The sequence below is a fragment of the Dicentrarchus labrax genome, unplaced genomic scaffold, assembly GCF_905237075.1.
Source record: "Dicentrarchus labrax unplaced genomic scaffold, dlabrax2021, whole genome shotgun sequence".
In the NCBI taxonomy this organism is placed as follows: domain Eukaryota; kingdom Metazoa; phylum Chordata; class Actinopteri; family Moronidae; genus Dicentrarchus; species Dicentrarchus labrax.
Genome location: NW_026136716.1, coordinates 9,002,043 through 9,021,786, shown reverse-complemented (window position 1 = coordinate 9,021,786; position 19,744 = coordinate 9,002,043). Strand labels below are relative to the sequence as shown.

At 39.7% G+C, this 19,744-nt stretch overlaps 1 protein-coding gene across 1 annotated transcript in view; it reads right to left on the bottom strand.

Annotated features, from left to right (window-relative positions):
- The window catches only part of nalf1a (NALCN channel auxiliary factor 1a), a 35,485-nt gene that overhangs the window by 5,142 nt on the left and 10,599 nt on the right, over positions 1 to 19,744 (bottom strand). Inside the window, exon 2 of the mRNA XM_051428031.1 lies at positions 2,760 to 2,931. Coding sequence (XP_051283991.1) covers positions 2,760 to 2,931 — 172 coding nt within the window. The remainder of the gene's footprint in view (positions 1 to 2,759; positions 2,932 to 19,744) is intronic.

Sequence of the window (19,744 nt, the reverse complement as noted above, 5' to 3'; positions counted from 1 at the left end):
CTTCTGGGCTACTGTGTTTCAATGGAAGACGACCTGCGGCTCATCGTAAGGTAGCGAAAACACAACAGTTTCTATATTCAGGTGATTGTACACTAATGAAAACACACCTATGAATATTATATTCAATTTCTGCCAATAGATCCTCCTGAATGTTACACACTGAACTGAACTTCGTCTGCTGTGTTCCTTCCTCCTGTTCACACTGACCATGAAAAGATCTCTTCCTAACTTGCTAACAATATAAGCGATGGAGAAATATTGAAAAAGAATGGAGAAATTGTTTAATCAAGCAAATTAAATACCTTACAAACCAAGGTATAATATAACACTATGATATCAAATTCTAATAATGCTATAAAGCAGTCCTACTCATGGATTTGGGCACAATAATCTAATATAATGGCACAATCTTATTTGACATAGATACATTTATATCATCTCATGATGTGTGTCAAACATATGAGTTGTTGTAAAAGGCCTGATAAATACCCAAACTGATACAGAGTAGGTACAATCTAATACAATCCGTCTTCAGGAGAAATTATAGGACTAAGTGGAAGTAGGGCGTCTGAATGAAGCCTGAAAAACTGCTCCAGTTCAGTTAAAAACAGCATCTGTTAATAACAATCAAATTTGCATTGACTAGTTTAATTGTAGCACAGTGAAGGTTATCTCATCAACAATGACCGTCCTTTCTGACATCCTTCAGCGCTGTAGACAGATCAAGCCCACGAGACCTCAGTCTGTAGCTGTGATCACGACGCTGGAGGACCAGACACAGTGACCCTCCGCTGAACTCAAATTAAAGCCACGACCACACAGAGGTTGACGCATCCCTGCATCAGGTGATGACTCTGGAAGTCTTAACTTGCCAGCGTGCAAAAAAGGAGCTGTCACCGCCCTCAACGGGGGAAACCTCACTTACTTCTCACCGAACAGAGGAAGCGGGTTGTGTCAGTTGAAGGATGATGAGAGCAGATCTGACACGGATAAAGTTTGTTTCTACACTAAAAACATCAGGAAAAAAGGACGTTAACCTTTTAGTTAGGACATTAAATGTGGTAGATGAACAGCTTGTTACTGACTCATTTAAAATCCCTCACCTACAGGTCACCTGCACAGGTTCAACTTATTCTACCTGGGTTAGACCTCTACTCAGGACTGTGATTGATTGACACCTCCCTGACTCCCCTGGCGGTTTTGTTGCTGTGAGGGTGAAACTAACTCCTTTAATATTATTATCAGGCACGATTATTTAAATTTGACGGGGGTTGAATTTTATATTCCCCTTTTAAAAAAAGTTCGACTCTGCCCAACATTTTCTTTGTGACCCCCCGTTGATTTACACCTGCAACCCCCCAATATCTCAAAGTTATTTGACCTTTATTTTACCAGGAAGTCCCATTATTGTTCCACTTATTACAGAAGTGGAAAAGGAAAGTTCTAAATTAATAGAAAAAAGTAAAATAATGAATATTCTAGTTGCGCAGATGGATGAAAAAAATAAATAAATAAAAAGCTGAATTATGGGTCAAATTTAAATGATTTATTTAACTTTATAAAAACCATTTGCTAAGATACGGACTAAAATGAAACAGGAAAATACATTAACATTTAAAGATCCAGGAGGATCTATTGGCAGAAATGTAATATAATATTCATAAATATGTTTTCATTAGTGTAGTGATAATAATAATTATTGTGTTTGTGTTACCTTAGAATGAGCTGTTTTTTATCTAGAGAGGGAGCAGGTCCTCTTCTGTGGAGTCTGCCATGTTTCTACAGTAGCCTAGAACGGACAAACCAAACACTGGCTGTAGATAGGACCCTTTGCCTTTTTAGTTTCAGGGCCACCGTAGTTTTTCCTACCCGCTTCGAAGGCTGAGCTGTATTCAAATAGTTTCAATCTGCAACTTCACCGCTAGATGCCACTAAATCCTACACACTGGTCTTTTAAATACTAATATCCGTAATTCATTAACATTCATATTCTGTGTTTCTCATCATTTACATGGTGGTCCTATTATGGTCCTGAGGTGAAAAATGGATGCCTGAAAGAGTGACAGGATGGCTGTCCACTGCGTATGATAAAGTGAGCCACAAAAGAGAGCTGAAAAACTCCCTTCAGCAAAATTAAAAAATACCCTCCACCTGCTATTAAAGGACAATTAAACAGTCCCTTAGCTCAAAAAGTTTTGGTGATCTCACATAATTCCCACTACAGGTCCACCCAGTGTCAACCTGTGCACCATTCTCACCAGCCAGAGTAACACAAACACCAGCGTGGCTGTGGCAGGGCCTTTAAAATGATGCTCAGCTCTTCAGGATAACTTGTTTGTTGGCACACAGCCAGCGTCTGGTCCTCCGAGGCAGAGTCCTTGGTGAGTACTACTGCATAAACCACAGTAAATATTGAGAGACAGGCCAAATTCAGTTTATCAATGCATTGTTAAAATGTCCTTGTCTGAGCTCGGCTGTGCTCAAATACACCACTAGGTGTCATCAGAAAGCCTTCAGAAACACTTTGCTCTTTTCCTGGAGGAACAGCATCCAGTAAACATGGAGACACACATTGTGCATGAATTAATACTGTGCATCGCTTTATAAAATGCTATTTTGCTAACATAAATTAAATTAGTAGGTTTTCTCTGAGGCAGTAGGGAATGCAAGGCCAACACAAACACCCACACACGCCGCAAAACACTCGGCACTCATCTGCCGCTGTTGTAAACAGGAAGTGAAAGTGAGTCGGTATTAACCTGTGCAGATGAAGCTGGGGCTGCCGCCGTGGATCAGGTCGTCGTTATCGGGCAGGATGAACGGACAGCTTTGCTGGACCTCCAGGCAGTACTGGTGGCACGGTACCCTCTTCTGACAGGACTGCTGGGTGGTGGGGAAATACTGAGCGCACAGCCAGGGCTTATAGGCCGTCTGGGGAGGAGGAGGAAGAGAAGATGACATTAATAGATGCTGGTGCATGATCCACTTGAGGGTTGGTGAAAGTTGTTTGGCTCTGCTGGGTCTTAGGCCTCTCTCTGTTAGCAAAAGATATATACAAGAGTCATTTGTCAGCCTAACACTTTGTCCTCTCATTGCCTGTACACTGAAACCACAGAGCAGCAGATACAAACATTATCAGCCAAGGCTGCTAGCAGAGCCACTGGGATATTGGATCAATCTCACTGCAGAGCATTATCTTATTCATGGGATATGGATTATGAGGAAGAAGTAGAACTTTACAGTGTAAAGTTTACACAATAACTTTTACAATAATAGAAGTTACAGGCACTTTAACACCAGGCTGGGGCTGCATCATGCAATTGTTTCCATTACAAACCAATTCTTTTGTCTTTTAATCAATAAGTTGCATCTACAAAATTGCATTAAAAATTGTTAAAAAAGGCCACGTCATAGAGGCCAAAGTGATGCCTTTCACTGTCTTGTTTTAAAAAAAAAGATATTTAAGGCATAAGCATATAAAGCAAAGAAAGACATCAAATCCTCACATACTGTAGGATAAGCTGGAATATTTGGCAGCTTGAAAAATGACTCAAACAATTAATCGATTCTCAAAATTGTTGCTGATTAATTTTTCTTTTTGTTTTAGCTGTACACCACTGCACCACCACCACAACACTGAACAATGCAATTCAAAAGCAAGTGGCGTCAAATAACCTCATCAGATGCAAGCGTCTGAGTTTTCGCCCTGTTCCAAGTTATATTCACAGTGAGACAGAATGTAATACAAAATGCACAGACTTATGTGCATAAGGAGACAGATGGTGACATGTAATAGCCAAAGCCTCGGGCTTGGAAAGCTTAGCAAAACAAAATGAACCAAGGGCAAACCACAGTCTGGATTCATTCTCATTTATAGCTGTTTCTTCATGTGCTTTTTACTGGGATTAACACCACAGAAGGGAAATTACAGCGAAGAGCACAGACAGATCCCTTGCACAAAGACTGTAGTTGGATTTGTTCAGCCAAAGTGTCTGCCAACCTGGTGGGGTCAAAGGTCATCAGAACTCTGTCCAATAAACAGCCTACATGTGAATCTGTGTGACTTTTGCTATAATGACGGGGTTTTCTTGTAAGTGAGAGCCTACATACAGTTCAGAAAAAGGGCAAAGAGCAAATGAAGAGCAACGAGACAAACTTTGGATCGGACAGAAGAAAAAGAAAACTTTATGTGTCAGCAGAATATAGTAAAATACACGAGTTCACTGGATGGCTAAACTAACAATTAGAGCCTGACTGACACTAAATGTTTAAGGCTAATACCAACAGCAACATTTCACAGTTAGAATATTAAGTCTATATTGTTCTTCTTCATCATCTCTATATATACCTCTATATCGGTCTATGATTAAACTACTGCTAACATGCTAACAGGATCACAGCAAGGGATGACGTTTAACATTTTCACCCTCTTAGTTTAATACAATGGCACGCTGAAAGTGGCTAATTACCAACCACTAAGTAAAGATTAGGCTGCTAATTAACAAATGTTGCTAATTAGCCACATTAGCTAGAGCTGCACTAATACCAATACCAATAACTAATTCATTTTTATGGACTAATTCATCCTTCATTTACCATTATTCAGGGTTTATATTGCGATGCAAGCCACAGAAAATGTATGTCAACAGATTAGACTCGAATCAAACACACCTTCACATTTTTGTGCTGGTTTAGGGTCGAACTCTCACATATGTACGCGTTTGAGCACCTATTTCAACACCACTGACACCAACAGCTAGTAATGTCAGCACATCCTATTTATCAGTCATACTCTCTGAAAAATATATAGTTTTTGATACCACAGAGATCCACAGATGCACATGTTAGCAAGGTAAAGAGGTTTCAGAGTTTCTGTCTGTGTCACTAACCGGTGGAAAACGCATGTGCACAGCGAAGCCGCATCTCAACATGTGCAACCCACACGAGGTTTCTCTACTGTCAACATCAGCAACTTGGACGTGATTACGTCACAGCAGCTCCTGTATCGGGACAGAGTCTCCTGTGACCGGATGGCGACACAGTATGTCACCTCCTGTCATGCAGAAGTCAGTAAGAAGTGCAAGGGAAAGGTCTGTCCATCAAATGAAAACACATTATATTGTCATATAACATTATATATTAATTTGGCATATGATTCACTACAGTAAAATCTTATCTTTATCCAAAACTGGCAGCTTCTGCGGTTTGGATATTGCACTCGGCCATGTTGCCATTTCGCCAAAATTCTGATTCATTGTGCGGCCCTAAAACGTGAAGCTATTAGGGGAAGAAAAGTGTTAAGAGAGTCATTTGACTACCTGACACATGCAAGCCGAAGCCGTCTCCAAGTCATGAATCACAGACAAAACAACCCATTAGCGGCAATCCTGTAATTACCAAGTAAGAGAATAATAAAATGTTCAGCATTAAGAGAGTTTCACACACACAAAAGCATTTTTTTACAGGAAACATGATCTTGTTTAAAAAGCTTCGGAAAACTTGGTTTCAAATATTAAGTAGCTATTTCTTCAATAATTAAATATCCCTGACAATTTACGCAACAAATGTAACACTCAAAAACCCATCTTCATCGTTTTTAGGGCCTTTAAATTCACTTTTGTTTAGTTTTCCTGAAGATGATTCCTTTCACGTTTCCTGTTTGTTGCTTAAATTTAGCATTTCGCCACCTACAGAAAGAGAAAGATGTCACAGTAGAGAACACACTGCACACAGTTAATTATCCCCTGTGTTATTTAACCACCGAGGAGCATCTATGGCTTGGAGGGAGGATAGTTAACTGTCGTTGCGGTTTTTTAAAAGTGTCATGGATGTTTAAATTACACCAAGGAGCTACACAGGGCTGAAAAGGTCAATCTTCTGCCCCTCCTCTAACCTCCCATGTATTTTCAAATGAGAAATCACACAGGGGTCTGATTTGTTTCCTGTTTGGACCGACATACAAAGATTACAAACACTGCACGGGCAATTATAATAATTATAATAATCTGATTATGTTGATGAGAACGATAATGATGAGAACAGCGTGGACCCGATTGCTTTGTAAAATCAAATATATTCCAGACACGTATGACTTCATGTTGATGCAGAATGTGTGTGGAATAGACTGTACTGTGAGGGGTTAAATCCTCATTGTCAGGAAATACACTCATCCTTCAAAAAAAAAAAAAAAAAAAAAAGGTCAGCACTCTATGGTTTTAGTGCCTCGATGAGTCTCTCCATTTTATTCCAGGTTATTCTGCAAAAAAATACATTTTCCGTGGATATTCTGTCATAATAAACATTCAAACTGTAGTGACTGCACCTCTTTGTATGTTAGAGGGTACTTTGGATAAATCACACTGACAGTTTAATTCCCATGATCCTCTGCTTTTGGCAGCAGTGTTCTCGGCGTGGAGGGACTCTGCGTAGAGGAGCAACCGGCTCAAGGCCAACATAAAAAATTGAAAAAAAAAAAGACTGATTACACGTGTGTGTGTTTTAAGAGTTTGTGGTGTTTATGTCGGAGTCGGAGGTGTTGAATCTGTGACAGAGGATTTTCAGCGCGGCGGCTTCCTGTCTGCGCAAATGGCTGCTGTTTAATTCGCGATGATTTAGCATAAATTCTTGCCAGCGGTGAGATAATCCGTCTAGGGATGCTGCAGCTATCAAAAGAGAACCAAAACAATACGATCGCAGTCAGACAGGAAATCTGGGTCCTCCTGAAGATGTATGCTGGCAGTTGCCAAGGTAACGGCTTTTTCTGCTTTTCATTAGAGCTCAATGGGTACTGCCCCACTCTCTGTTGGTTTTCTGTTTGTGTGCAGATGTTTAAGCGTGCATCCAGGCCTGTGTGTGTGTGTGTGTGTGTGTGTTTCGGTGTCTGCGTGCGTGTGCTCAGCGTGAAAAGGGAAGCGTATGAGAGCAAATTGAGTTAGTCAGGAAGCAGGCCTGGAGTCTGATTTGATCAGTCTAATGTGTGATCAGTGTGAATGGGAACCTGGCACTCAAAAAGCCTCTGTCGCCATGCAGCTTAGTCTGCTTCAAACAATGTACTGAAGCCCAGAGACACAGACAGGAGAGCAAGCGTTTGCACAGGGGCTTTACGCCTGCAGCTGATTGCAGCCCCAGCCTGGCCATTTGTACGTGGTTTCACCCCCTTTGGGCGTCACATCGGCCAACACTTCAAATAAAAATGTCAAAGATGAAACCAGGGAGAAGGTGGTGCTGGTGTTTTGGACGTTTACATTAAAACAGAGATGTAAAATACACCAATAAGACTGTTTCTGCCACTGCTTACATGCAAATCTTTTGAAGGCTAAAAATAACATTTAAAAATTAAGATTCAAACGCTGACGCTTTGGCAGATAAGTGTCAGCAGCGCTGGCATCTGAATTTCACCACAGTGATTACTATTATATAAGAAGCAGACTGTAGAACAAGTCATGGGCAGCTTCTTATTTTCCGTAGCATGCAGTCCTCATACTCTGGGGGCCGGCAACCAGAACATACTGTTCAGCACTTTATTTAAAATGACTCTTGCTTTGCAGTATACGTCACTTTTTCTTTAATGTTTTGTTAATTGACTTCAAACCCGGACATCTTTTTGCCTATAAACACAGAAACAAAGAAACCTCAGACTTCTCCAAATCTAAACTAGAGCGGATGCAACACGGTGGTCTTGAATAATAGAGTCAAAGTGAAATTTTGAATTCTCTTTATTTGGTTGGAAATAAAAACGATACAGCGATGCTGCAGCTATTGGATAAACATTTTTGGACTATTATAAACGTCTAACATGGTGCACTACTGACTGGAGCACATAGCCGTATGAAGCCTATGAGCAAGCCCACATGGCGTTGTTATGTACCATGAGCGATTCAGGGCATTCAGTATTTAGGGGCACCTGTTGTTGCTGTTAGGTTTGTATTGCACTCAAATAATGGGAACTAGCAAGCTAGGCTAACTAGCTTCCACTTTTTTAGCGTTTACTTTCTGAGTGGAAGCTAGCACCTCCACTCGGAAAGTGGAAGCTACTTCCTCGCTTTCTAACATTAGTACTGACCCCTGCTGGACGTTACTTTTCATTCACATTCAATCACAGATGGGACTAAACCAAGGCTATGTCCAATAACAACCAACAACCAACAAAACCATATTAAAGCAATGAATAATAGTTTTTTTCTTTTTGGTAAATACAAGTTTAAGCAAATAACTACACGAATAAAAACAAACACTAAGAATACATATTGTATGATGATTATTTTGTGGCGCATAAAATAATCGACATGTTGGAAAAATGTGCATCTCAAATCGAATATTACCTCAACGGGGGAGTGTGTGTGTGTGTGTGTGTGTGTGTGTGTGTGTGGCGCTCACACTCTTTCATAATGTACTGATGTTGCAACCAGCAGGTAGCGAGCCGTACTAGTAAAAGGATGAGGAGATTTACGGGGCTATTTTGGTGCTCAATGTAACATAAATTAGCAACCGCAGAGAGAGAAATGTCACGTTTATGATGTAATGAGATGACCCTTGTTTAACACTACAAAGAATTCAGCTCGGCTTCAGGGGGATCCACAGCTCAGCTCAGATGGATAACACACACCCCCACTGTGAGTTTCGTGTTGTGAAAGCGGGTCAGTTTTGGTCATTCCACCAGCATCCAGCAGTTCACAGGCAGCGGCTGACAGCTCCTGTAAATCTGACATGCAAAGCAGCCCTTCCTCCATTCTGCTTTCGCCCTGGCACAGGGCTTTCCCCTCGCCATTCCCATTCACATGCCTGTCAGCCGACACAGAGAGGACTGTGGGAGAGCTTGTCTGCAGACAAGAGGAACCGCCGAGCAGCATAGAAATATATATAAGTGTTCGCTTAATATTTATTCCATAGCACAAGTACCACCGTCATGAGGAAGTTTCAAACTAAAATGACTCTTAACCAGCAGCCGAAACATAAAATCATAGAAGAAACACTGAAAAAGAATCACAACTTTCATAATCTGCTTCCAAAAATCTTCCAAAATAAAGCAAAATTAAAAATTGTCTTTCTGTTGATGCTGATTGCTGGGAGGACATTTGTATTGGGACACATAGAACAACTGCTTCATATACATAAACTAAAAAAAAATACTAAAGTATGGAAGTGTTGGGAGGAATGTGGACCAATCTAAACGTCACCCATGTCATTTTAAAATCACACTGGATTGAAAAGGGAAATAGAAAGTATTATTTATTTATTTTATGAACTGTAATGCCTCCTGGAATTGAATAAATGGACATATAGTGACTTAGATTATTTAGAATAACTGCTTTAAAAGTAACTGCAAGAAACTGGAGTCAAAAAAGACCAAGTACAGATATATGGAAAGAATTAGTAACGTTTTGAAACAACGCAAAGGTAAACTATGTGTGAATGAATATGAATGATATCGTATATATATACATATAAAATACATGTATGAGTATAAGTACCCATGTATTAATTAAATGCTTTATTAAGGACAGGTTTTATTTCAATTTTATTTAAATTATTTTTATGTTTAGAATAAAAACATTGTTTTTTTTTTCTTACATTAGAGAATGTTATTGTTGTGGGCGTACAGTTTACACCCACAACTGTAAAAATATTGTTGAGGATTATGAACCTAATGATGACATGATTAATGATAGTAAACAATCCAACATCTGTAGGTTTTATTTCTTTTCTAGCTTTTTCTATCTAATATTTTCTTCTTCATTTAAAGACACTGATGTATTTCATAGTCACTGGAGAGTTTTTACAATAATAATCTTTTGGCTTTTTCAGTGCATTTTACATCCTGACAATCCAGAGGTGCAGTGTCCTTGTATTGACCTGTATTAACTGGTTATTTGGGCCACAAAACAGCAAACATAATACTGACACACTACCTTATAAATATTTTGTGGCGAGTATGAGAGCAAACATTAGTTCATCCTGCAGACAAAGAGCAACATTAGCATTTATTTGAAACCGTGTTCCTGGCCATTTCATGAATGTGAGTCCAATATTCACTCATCTTTTCGCTCTGTTTTGGCTCTTCAGCTGTTCAATGTTCTACTACCAGCTAATATCTAACCTCTAGCTCACTAATTAATTTGAAAGTACAGACTTAGGCTAGCTGTTCCCCGTGTTTCAAATCTTTTGTCTACAGACATGAGAGTGGTATCAATCTTCTCATCAAATTTAGAGCATTATATGTCTGAGTTGCTGCTCTTCTGGTCTTTAAATGACTGTGTAATACGTTCCACATGCTTTTACCAATACGTGTGTATTAATTATAATCCATAACAATATTTAATGTATGTACAATAATCTAGTACAAACACAGAAGTCACAAATCAAGCTTATAGCGGTCTATCCCTGAACTGTACTTCCTAAATAAAGCGGCAGGTTAACTGTACTCATGTTGGTTTAAACTCCCGGGTATGTAAAAACTTTAACTCAACACGCCGCTAAGTATCAACACTCTCTTTCTTCCCAGCAGGACGGTGTTGTCGCGCACACACACACAGCAGCTATAAAGTGGAATGACAGAGACGGCTATAAAAAGCATGTGAGTCAGCTGCAGAGTGAGATCCCAGTTAGGAGCTGAATGACACAGATCATTACCACTCACACAAATCACGGCCGGGGTAGAACAGGAAACAGCTCTCACACTACCTGGACTATTTTCAGCAGTGTTTCTTCTTTTTACATGAGAAGCATTTTTTTTTCTAGCACCGAAATGTACTGAGTGTGCAAAATATTTTCAGAATATTATCAAATTCCTGACAGCGAAATTAGGACATTTTCGAGGTGGAAATGAAGATGGTAGTCCTGGTATCATGAGTGTTGGTGGTATAAAAATTCAAAGAGCATTTTCTTATACTACACATACACACACAACATAAAAGAAACACCATCAATCCTGACAAAATGTTGTTGACAGGACTTTGATGCACTCACAACTCAAATCTCAGTGGCGGCCTCGGGGCGCTGACGCAATCCTGGGATAATCCAGCAGGACAGGGATGCATACTGGTGTTTGTCTTCCTGCATTGATGTTCGTACTTATTACATCCCATTCCCTGGTGATGTAACGTATCCAGGCTCTGTATGTGTGCTTCTGGAAAATGACACTCTGAGGCAGAGCGTTCTCATCAAATTAGATGGTTTGCAATTTCAGTGCAACCCTTGTTTGTACGTTCACTGTGTCATCTTCCTCCAACGAGTGCTCTCCTGAAAAAACAGTGTCAAAGTGGGGCTGTGGTGGAGGACTACACATTTGACTGAGCTTAAAAAATGGCTTTTTGTGTCAGTTTCTTTTCTGAATCAGATTTCTTCTGGCAAGCAATGGCCTAAGGGCTTAAAACCGGAAGGGGAACTCAGTCCGAGCTATAGTTGAATGACACATCTGACACAGGCGGGCTGACTGACACTGTGACACAGTAAAATGAAACAGCCCCGTAGATCAGGCGGCATTGGAGGATTTCTTCGAGAGATGCAGTAAGAGTACGCAAAGCGTCAGTAAATATGTGGCAATACACAAATCACTTTAAAGGTTCAGCGTTGTGAGAGATGTTTTTTGTTCTTCAATTCCAAGCAAGCTGTTGATTCATTTTAATTGAATTGCATTGTCAAAAATAAAATCATATTTAAAGTTATATTTTTTATAAAATCTGTGTGCAATTTGTTTAAAAAAGCCATTCATATATCTACACTCTGTAATTACCTCTCTACATAGCAGTCAGTGACGGAGTCCGCCGCAGTTGGTGGATTTATACACACGAGTGATTCACAGCAAACAATGTAGCATGTAATCCAGCGTAATTTCCTTCGGGACAAACTTGTGAGTTTGTATAAATAAACAAGATTTAACACACTTAACGTATGCGGGTGAGAATGTGAGTGTGACACACATTTAACTAGAAAGCGCGGAGAGCTCGTGCCTCTGCTACCGTTGCACAATCCTCGTTTCACTGACACTGTCCTGTATTTATGTTTCTGTTCTTAACATCTTAATGTCCTTTAAAAGCCTTTTTATTCTTTCAGTTTGCATTTTAATGTTTTTCTCCTATTTTTCTTTCTTTTTATTAATTGCATTATATAAAGCACTCTGAATAGCCATTGTGTATGAAATGTGATATGAAAATAAACTGGCCTTGCCTACAAAAAGAAGCGGTGGGTTATATTATATCCAATGTATTATATAATATACCAACCTCTTCAACAAGACAGTTAAACAACATAAACCTAAATGAAAGGCATTAAATCTGATTTTTTTAATTTAAATGAAATAAAACAGTTTGAATGAAATAGAAAACATTTATTTCTCGGTTTTAAAACACATGCTCCCCTGGCCCCACGATACTTAAGCCCAGTGTCCCAATGTGCAACCATAAAATGGTTTTTCAAGTAGGTTTTTCAATCTCAGGTTTATAATACTAATCAGAACTCTTTATTTGTGCAAATGACTATAAATAAATGTTCATGATGCAGACAGAAACAACAAAAAGCTAAGAGCCGTGCAAATTTCTCAGAAGCAAACCCGTCTGAAAGAACAATGTGAACATTGGTGAACAGTAAACAAACACAAGTCCTGATTAGTGATCCATCAATGCAATTGACTTTACATTTGTTGTTAGCTTAACTAATTGCCCCTTGTGGACTGAACAAAACGTTACATAGAGAAGAACTTCCCTTTCATTTTAGAAAACAGAAATTTCAAATGTAGATCATTTTATTAATGACAAATCATTATAGATACATTATTATTAAATATCTGTTAGAGCCAAAATAGATTTTTTTTGTTTTTGTGTTTTTGGAAATATGATTTAATTTAGTTATATAGTTTGCATGCAGTCAAGGGGTACATTATTGAAGTTATATTGAGTTATTGTCTATTTAGAAAAGGCGTGTACTGTTAGACTGCACCTTTAACTCACCGGTAGTGTGTGGCTAACATTGTGTGTGGCAAGTGTGGGAAACAAACACTTTTTTGACTGCAGTGAAAATGTTTGTTTGAAAGCGTAAATGGCAATAAAAATATTGTCTGCAGCAGAAAGTTCATTTGACCAAAATATGTTTTGAATTTTGGAAACTATTACAACCATTTTCTTTCAATATATTTCTACTTTTCGGTTTTGCTCTGGAGTTATTGGAGTTGTTTGGATCACACGAGTTGGAAATAATCCTATGCAGCCACCACTGAAGTCTAAAACTACAATATCACATCATATAAACACAGAATATTTCATTTCTTTCTCTCACCCAGCAGCTCATGGTTTATTAACACTGTTACGAGAGAACATAAAGTATCTGGTGGTTCACATAAAGACCTGAACTACAGTTCTAGGGTAACTAGTGGAGTTTTTTAGGTGTGCTTCAACACAAACTGAAACATTCACACTCACAGACGATAACCAGTTGCATAAAGCAGCTTTGCATCAACCTGTTGAAGATTAACAACAGCGGAGATGATGCAGATCGGCTTTAATCTACAACAGAACGCAGTTATTTGGAAGATTTACATGAAAGGAAATCACTTCTGAAACCATAGGGAGCAGAAATAGCAGGGACTGCCCGATATAATATGAGTATTTGTGCTGAAGATTCAGTATGTACTGCAACTCCCGACCTACTGTGGTTCTTTAATACTATATTGTGATAAAATATTCTGACTTTTCTTTATTTCAGACCAGTTTCAGATACTTTCAAATACTCTTTCATCTGTTTTATATCTTTAAAGCATTATGTGTTATTTAGTCACACAGCTTTGGTTTGTCCCCTAAAATCTTGAAAACCACCAAAACTACCACCAGATCAACACACAACATGAACACGCACATTCTGATCATGGGATGTTGATTAGTGATTCATCAATAGTATCGACAGGCTTCCAGAAACCCGGAACCTTTTAACTGGAAATGCCCCGTAGAGCACACGGATTATGGGGCGCCGGAGCTTTCACCGACCAAATGGATCCACCTATCAGGACATGGAGACCAAAGATGGTATACATTTCCCTGAACCACGTGTTGTAGATCAGTTCTGAGAAAACATGGTCATGAATGTGTATGGCAGGATTGGTTTTCAGCCCGGTCGAGCACACAGGCGCAGCAATGCATCGGTTAGACTACAAAACAGGTCTATCTAGATCTATGAATTGGCTTTTCATCTGCTGTGGGAAACAAACCTAATTTCCAGTAGATATGAGATTGTTTCCCAGGTTTGGTTTCGCGTTGAGTAGATTAAACTGTGCTCTGGTCGCAGGATCCCTGTTGGCTGAGTTCCAGCTCTGCAGCTCTCTCCTCAAAAGGTTTAAAGAATTCATTTTCAGCTAGATCAGAGCTCTGGGAGGCTGCTTAATAGGTCAGGGTGCTTTCTCTATCGATGCAGAGCCTGCTGACTGCAGGGGGGCCTGACCTAAGCCCGGGATATATTGACTGGACAACCCCCTTAAGATGTCGCTTTAGGATAAACACAGACAGATGAATGTTGAGTGGGTGCTTTGACACACAAGAACCAAAACAAACTGGACTGAGCTCAGCTGCACTGTTCAAGTTACACATGTTTCCAATACTGTTATCATCCTAAACTGACTTGTTTGAATTTGAGTTTGTCAGTATAATCTGGTGATAACATAACGCAGTCCACACATCGGCGTTATAGATAGCACCAAACCTATGTGATCACAATATGGCGCACATGATGAATGACTGATTTGTGTTTGAACTGGTGTGTTTGCATCTTTCACCTGAGGTCACATTCATGCTCATTTCAGTGTCATTAGTGGTCTTCTAAGAGTTGTGAGCAGCAGCAGCATACAGACGCCTTACTGAAGTAGAAGTAGCATTATTCTCTTAGAAGTAAAAGTCCCGCATTAAAAATGACTTGAAGGAAAATGCATCAGTATCAGCAGTAAAATGCACTTAAGATATCAAAAGTAAAAGCACTCATTATGCAAAACGGCTCCTTTCAGACTGTTGAGTCCCAAAGGTCCAGAAAATGTATATTTTTTTAACCGTACGACAAGATAATAATTTGTGAGCACAAGTTATTATCTTCTGCAACAAGATAAAAAAACTTCTCCTGTTCGTAATATTGTGGGAAAATTAAAACTCTATCATTCTTGTTAGTACAAAGACTTCAGGTAAACCTAAGCATACTGACTGTCCACACTATATACTACATACTATATATATATATATATATATATATATAGTATATTCTACTAACCTGTTCTTTTGCAGTACGCATTAAAACAAATCAACATTCTTTACCGCTTTAAATCAACAGGAACACAACAGACATCAATCAAACTGCGACTTTAGAGTACAACCAACTGTCTGAGCTGCAGTGGAGGGACAGTAACACAAAGAGGGAATCTGGACTTTGGACGACACCCACTTGGTTCAACTAACTGACTGCTGAAGACTCATATTAGCTTTGCCTGTATCTCCTCAGGGCAAGTATGGACAGGACGAATGATTACCCTGGATACTTCTGGCAGGAAGCTGCAGTCCATCAGGACCAAAACCTCACAGCACAACAACAGTTTCTTTCCGACTGCAGCTGGCCTCATTAACAAGGCCCGGGACCCCCGCTGACACTGACTTTAATATTGATATATTGTACATATTTTATTTTATAATAGCACTATTCTTCTTTATATTTCCTATTGTAAATGTTTCCTTTTTATATTTATGTTCTTGACTTTACAGTACTTGCTTTTCATCTTGTTTATCTTCTCTCACAAAGTTCATTTGTATGCAGCAAAAATACAAAGACCAATTCCTTTTATGTGAAAACCTGCTTGGCAATAAACCCAATTCTGATTCTGATACAGTGACTGAAAACTGTTTAAATGTACAATGAGCACGCCTGTCTTGTTTTAAGACCCTGCTCACCTATCATAGACCCACATACATATATCAGACCTCTTCTCAGGTGTGTGTGTGTGTTTGCGTGTGACTGTGGTTGATCTGTGGCATCTCCTATTAGCTTTTTTGTAGCTGTTAGCTTTATTGCAACTACATACTCAAAACACACAAGCTATAAGTCAGTTAAATTCACTTTAAAGCAAGACTGTGTACTTTTCACAGTGGAATTATTAAATGAATGCTGTTCAAATGCCTGCAATGATTTTAATCTGTGTGTGCTGACCCCTCTACAATTTGGTGTCTTCACAAAACACTATATGAGGAGAATGACGTCACTCATCATCACTTTTCAGGGTAAACACTGTAAATGACCACCATTACCAGCCAAGTGTTGGCAGTAATGACAGTGAGGGAGTGAGGAGGAATGGCCGGCCTGTGGGGGGGGGGGAGCAATCAGCATATAGATTTATTTGTCTGAAAGGGAGGGGACATGTGAAAGGTTACTGTGTGAGTGATGGAGGGCAGATAACCGTGGCCAAGACCCCGATACTCATGTAACACTGTCAGTGAGCATTGAGCTAAATGCTAACGCTAGTAACACGCTCATAGTGACGACACTAATGACAGAAATACAGAAATCTCTTATTTCTAACTGTGGCAGAGGATATTGGGTAGGATCCTATCATTCAAACTGAGAGGGTGATATAGAAAACAGGTTTTTTTTTAAAGCCTCAAGTGATACATGTTGAAAAATATTCTACATGTATTGCTCGAGAAGAAGAGGCGCTTCTTCAGGGTGTCCTCCCATCCCTCGGTAGCTGAAGGCAGCGGTATGTGTCACATTATCCCGTTTAAGGCGCGTTCCCACATCATTTATTTCTCAAAAAGCTCTGAGAAAAGGGAAGACACCTGTAGCACGCAGCTAACTCTCTCAGACGCCGGTTCAGTGAAAGGAATAAGCGCACACAATTCATGTGAGGTATCGACAAATCAGCAAACTAATAGCTTGGCTGCAAGTTAGGAATAAAGAACGGCTGCTATGCAGAGCTCTGCTATATTATACACTGGATGTAAAGCTATAGAGTTAATATACAAGGACGAAATGGATCTGAACAGCCAGGAGGCCTCCCATCCCGCCCACAAGCTCCTGCGATGATACACCCCCTCCTCCTCCATCCCCCCCCCCATATCTGCAGGCAACATCACAGCCTTGAAAACCAAACTCCGCCAGTCCCTGTCAAATAACTTTTCTGATATCTCTGCTACAAATTCGAGCTGTTTTTGAGTGCAGAAACGAGATACGTTCCAGGATTGAACGTTCCCATTTAACAGCTACTGTTAGAGCAGAGCTAGAACACGGCTGAAGAGACCGGCTCTGGGTGTGACAGTTGTGCAGCTCCTCAAAAGAGCAGCAGAGTAGCTCTCAACTCAGGTGGCCACTTGGCAGATCAGATGTGAGGATTTGGAGGAGAGGTCACGCCGGGGCAACATCAGGACTGTGGGTGTACCAGGTGGCGCTGATAATTGTCCAACATCCTCTGTCTCTTCTCTGCTTTTGCTAAATGGAGCAGCTCTCTCAGACAGATCTTTTACATCTTCTGCCAATGCTTTCAAACGTCATATCTGAGCTGGGAAACTGTGTTTAGTGCTAACGTTCGCAACACACTAAACTAAAATGGTGAATATGGGAAGAATGACCAATTATTGCCATTGAGAGCATGTTAGCAGGCTGACAGTAGCATTTAGCTCAAAGGGCCATTATATCTAAGCCTCACAGAGCTCTTAGGCCAAATATATACTTGCTTTTAACTACACGTTTGCATACGCACGATGGCTGCCTCGCGTACCCTGCATCAGTTTGGACCATTGTATGTGGACACAGGGTTAGACAGCAAGAATATCTCCGGCTGAAGACTAATTTGTTTATAGAAAGGGCAGTATCAGCCTGGCCAAGATGTTAGCCAGGGCAGGTCTGTTCTCCTGAACAATGGAAGAGCGGGAGACAGAACTGTGACATGTACAGTGCTGTAGTCTCAGACTCAAGATGGGTTTTTTTATTGTCTCAGACTTGTCTCGCCAAATATTCTAATTGGCCTCAATCAAGTCCAGGAATATACATTCAAAAAATGTGTATTGCTTTAATTGGCCACCTGGTAACCATGGTTACCAATCAATGTCACTATGCCTCGCTGACAAAACTAATCTCATTGGCAAAAGCAGTGCTTCTCTTTCTGACTGTGTCTCGATTATTCCTGGTCTTTAGCGTTGTTATCTTCTAATATCTTCTGCCTCAAACCACAAACAGTTCCACATGTTCCTGTGGTTTGTAAACCTCTTACTGCATCTGGTTTTGGCTGCTTGCTTACATGCACTGAGCGGTATTTAATATTGGATATCATCACTTCTTTCCTCTAAAAGCAAAAGCACAGTTAGCTGACAGTTTGTCCTTTTCTCTTTTGCCAACCAGAGATACCAAAGGCAGAGAGGAATTTTCTGTTAATTACTGGTAGCAACAATACTCAAGGACAGGATATCGCACTTACTTCTCATCTTAAGATGTTTAAGGCGTAAAATCCTCTCTGTGAAGTATGATTCCTTCAGAAAGCACAATTTAACATGGCAGCATTTCGCTGACAGTGCAGTTATACTGTACAAAGTGTTATGGATTAATATTTCAAACACATGCAAGGTTTTGGTTTGGCTCCAACAAAATGGTCTCTCAACAACAAGTCTCGCATAAAGGATGCAACAAAGCTTTTTCCCCCTCCTACAGGAAACAGTATGTTCACTGTATGTGTTTTATTATAACATCATTGTCCAACCAGAATCTAATCTTTTCACAATGTACTTTCTCTGCAGACTCGCTACCAATCGTTCTTTTTCTGATGTTATAACTAAAGGTAAATTTACGACAGAGTTCATCATTCGTGATAAATTATGTATTTACTGTTGCCTTCTTTCAATGTCACATATCTTTATCTCAGTTCAAGAGTCTGAATGCCTCCAAAAACAGTTAAAATCATCAATGAATGCATCCTACTAACAAGTTCTCCAAAGCCTGATTATATCTTATTCCTCAGTGCCAACACGCTTCATTGTTGCACAAAAACTACTGAAACACATTAATGTTTCGCTGGGTGACACAGCCAATGTAGTTTATTTTGACTCAATCCCACACACACCATCCTGCCGCCAGAAATACTCACTAGAGCACCAAATGTGTATTAATCCGCAGCTGAAAATAGTCCCCAGGAAATACAATATTTCCTTTTGTTTGAGTAACATTTTTTAAGGATTTTTGTGAGCCATTTTTGACTGATAGACATTGCTCAAAGCAGACATAAAATAATAACCAAGTCCCAGTTCAATAACAAACCATTTAAAACTGCACTTTGAAATATTAATCTGGTATATTATACGTTCATTTCTGATTCATTAGGTCTAATTCCTTTTAAAACTCTTTAAAATTGAGACGTCTATTGAGACATGAGTTTTTGGCATTCACATATGCTCATTTATTATATCACCATTTTAATTCTACTTAATTATTCCCCTTATTTTGGTGTTAAATACTTTGTGCACTTGCTTTTTCCTTCATCTTTCTCCACACACAACTACACCTCTGTCTCACACACACCAGCTGCCCCGTCCTGCCCTCTCTCTGCTCCTCTCTCCATATACAGGCTGCATGTGTCTGTTCCATTAGTTTGATGGTCAGCAGTAAGTTTTATAAAGTCGCCCAAGAAACACAACTTACATTTTGGATTTTTTGAGACTCACATTAAAGAGGAGGCTCATTAATGACGTCGCCTATTGAAAACCAAACTGTTGAATGAGCTACTCCACACACCACCAGATAATGT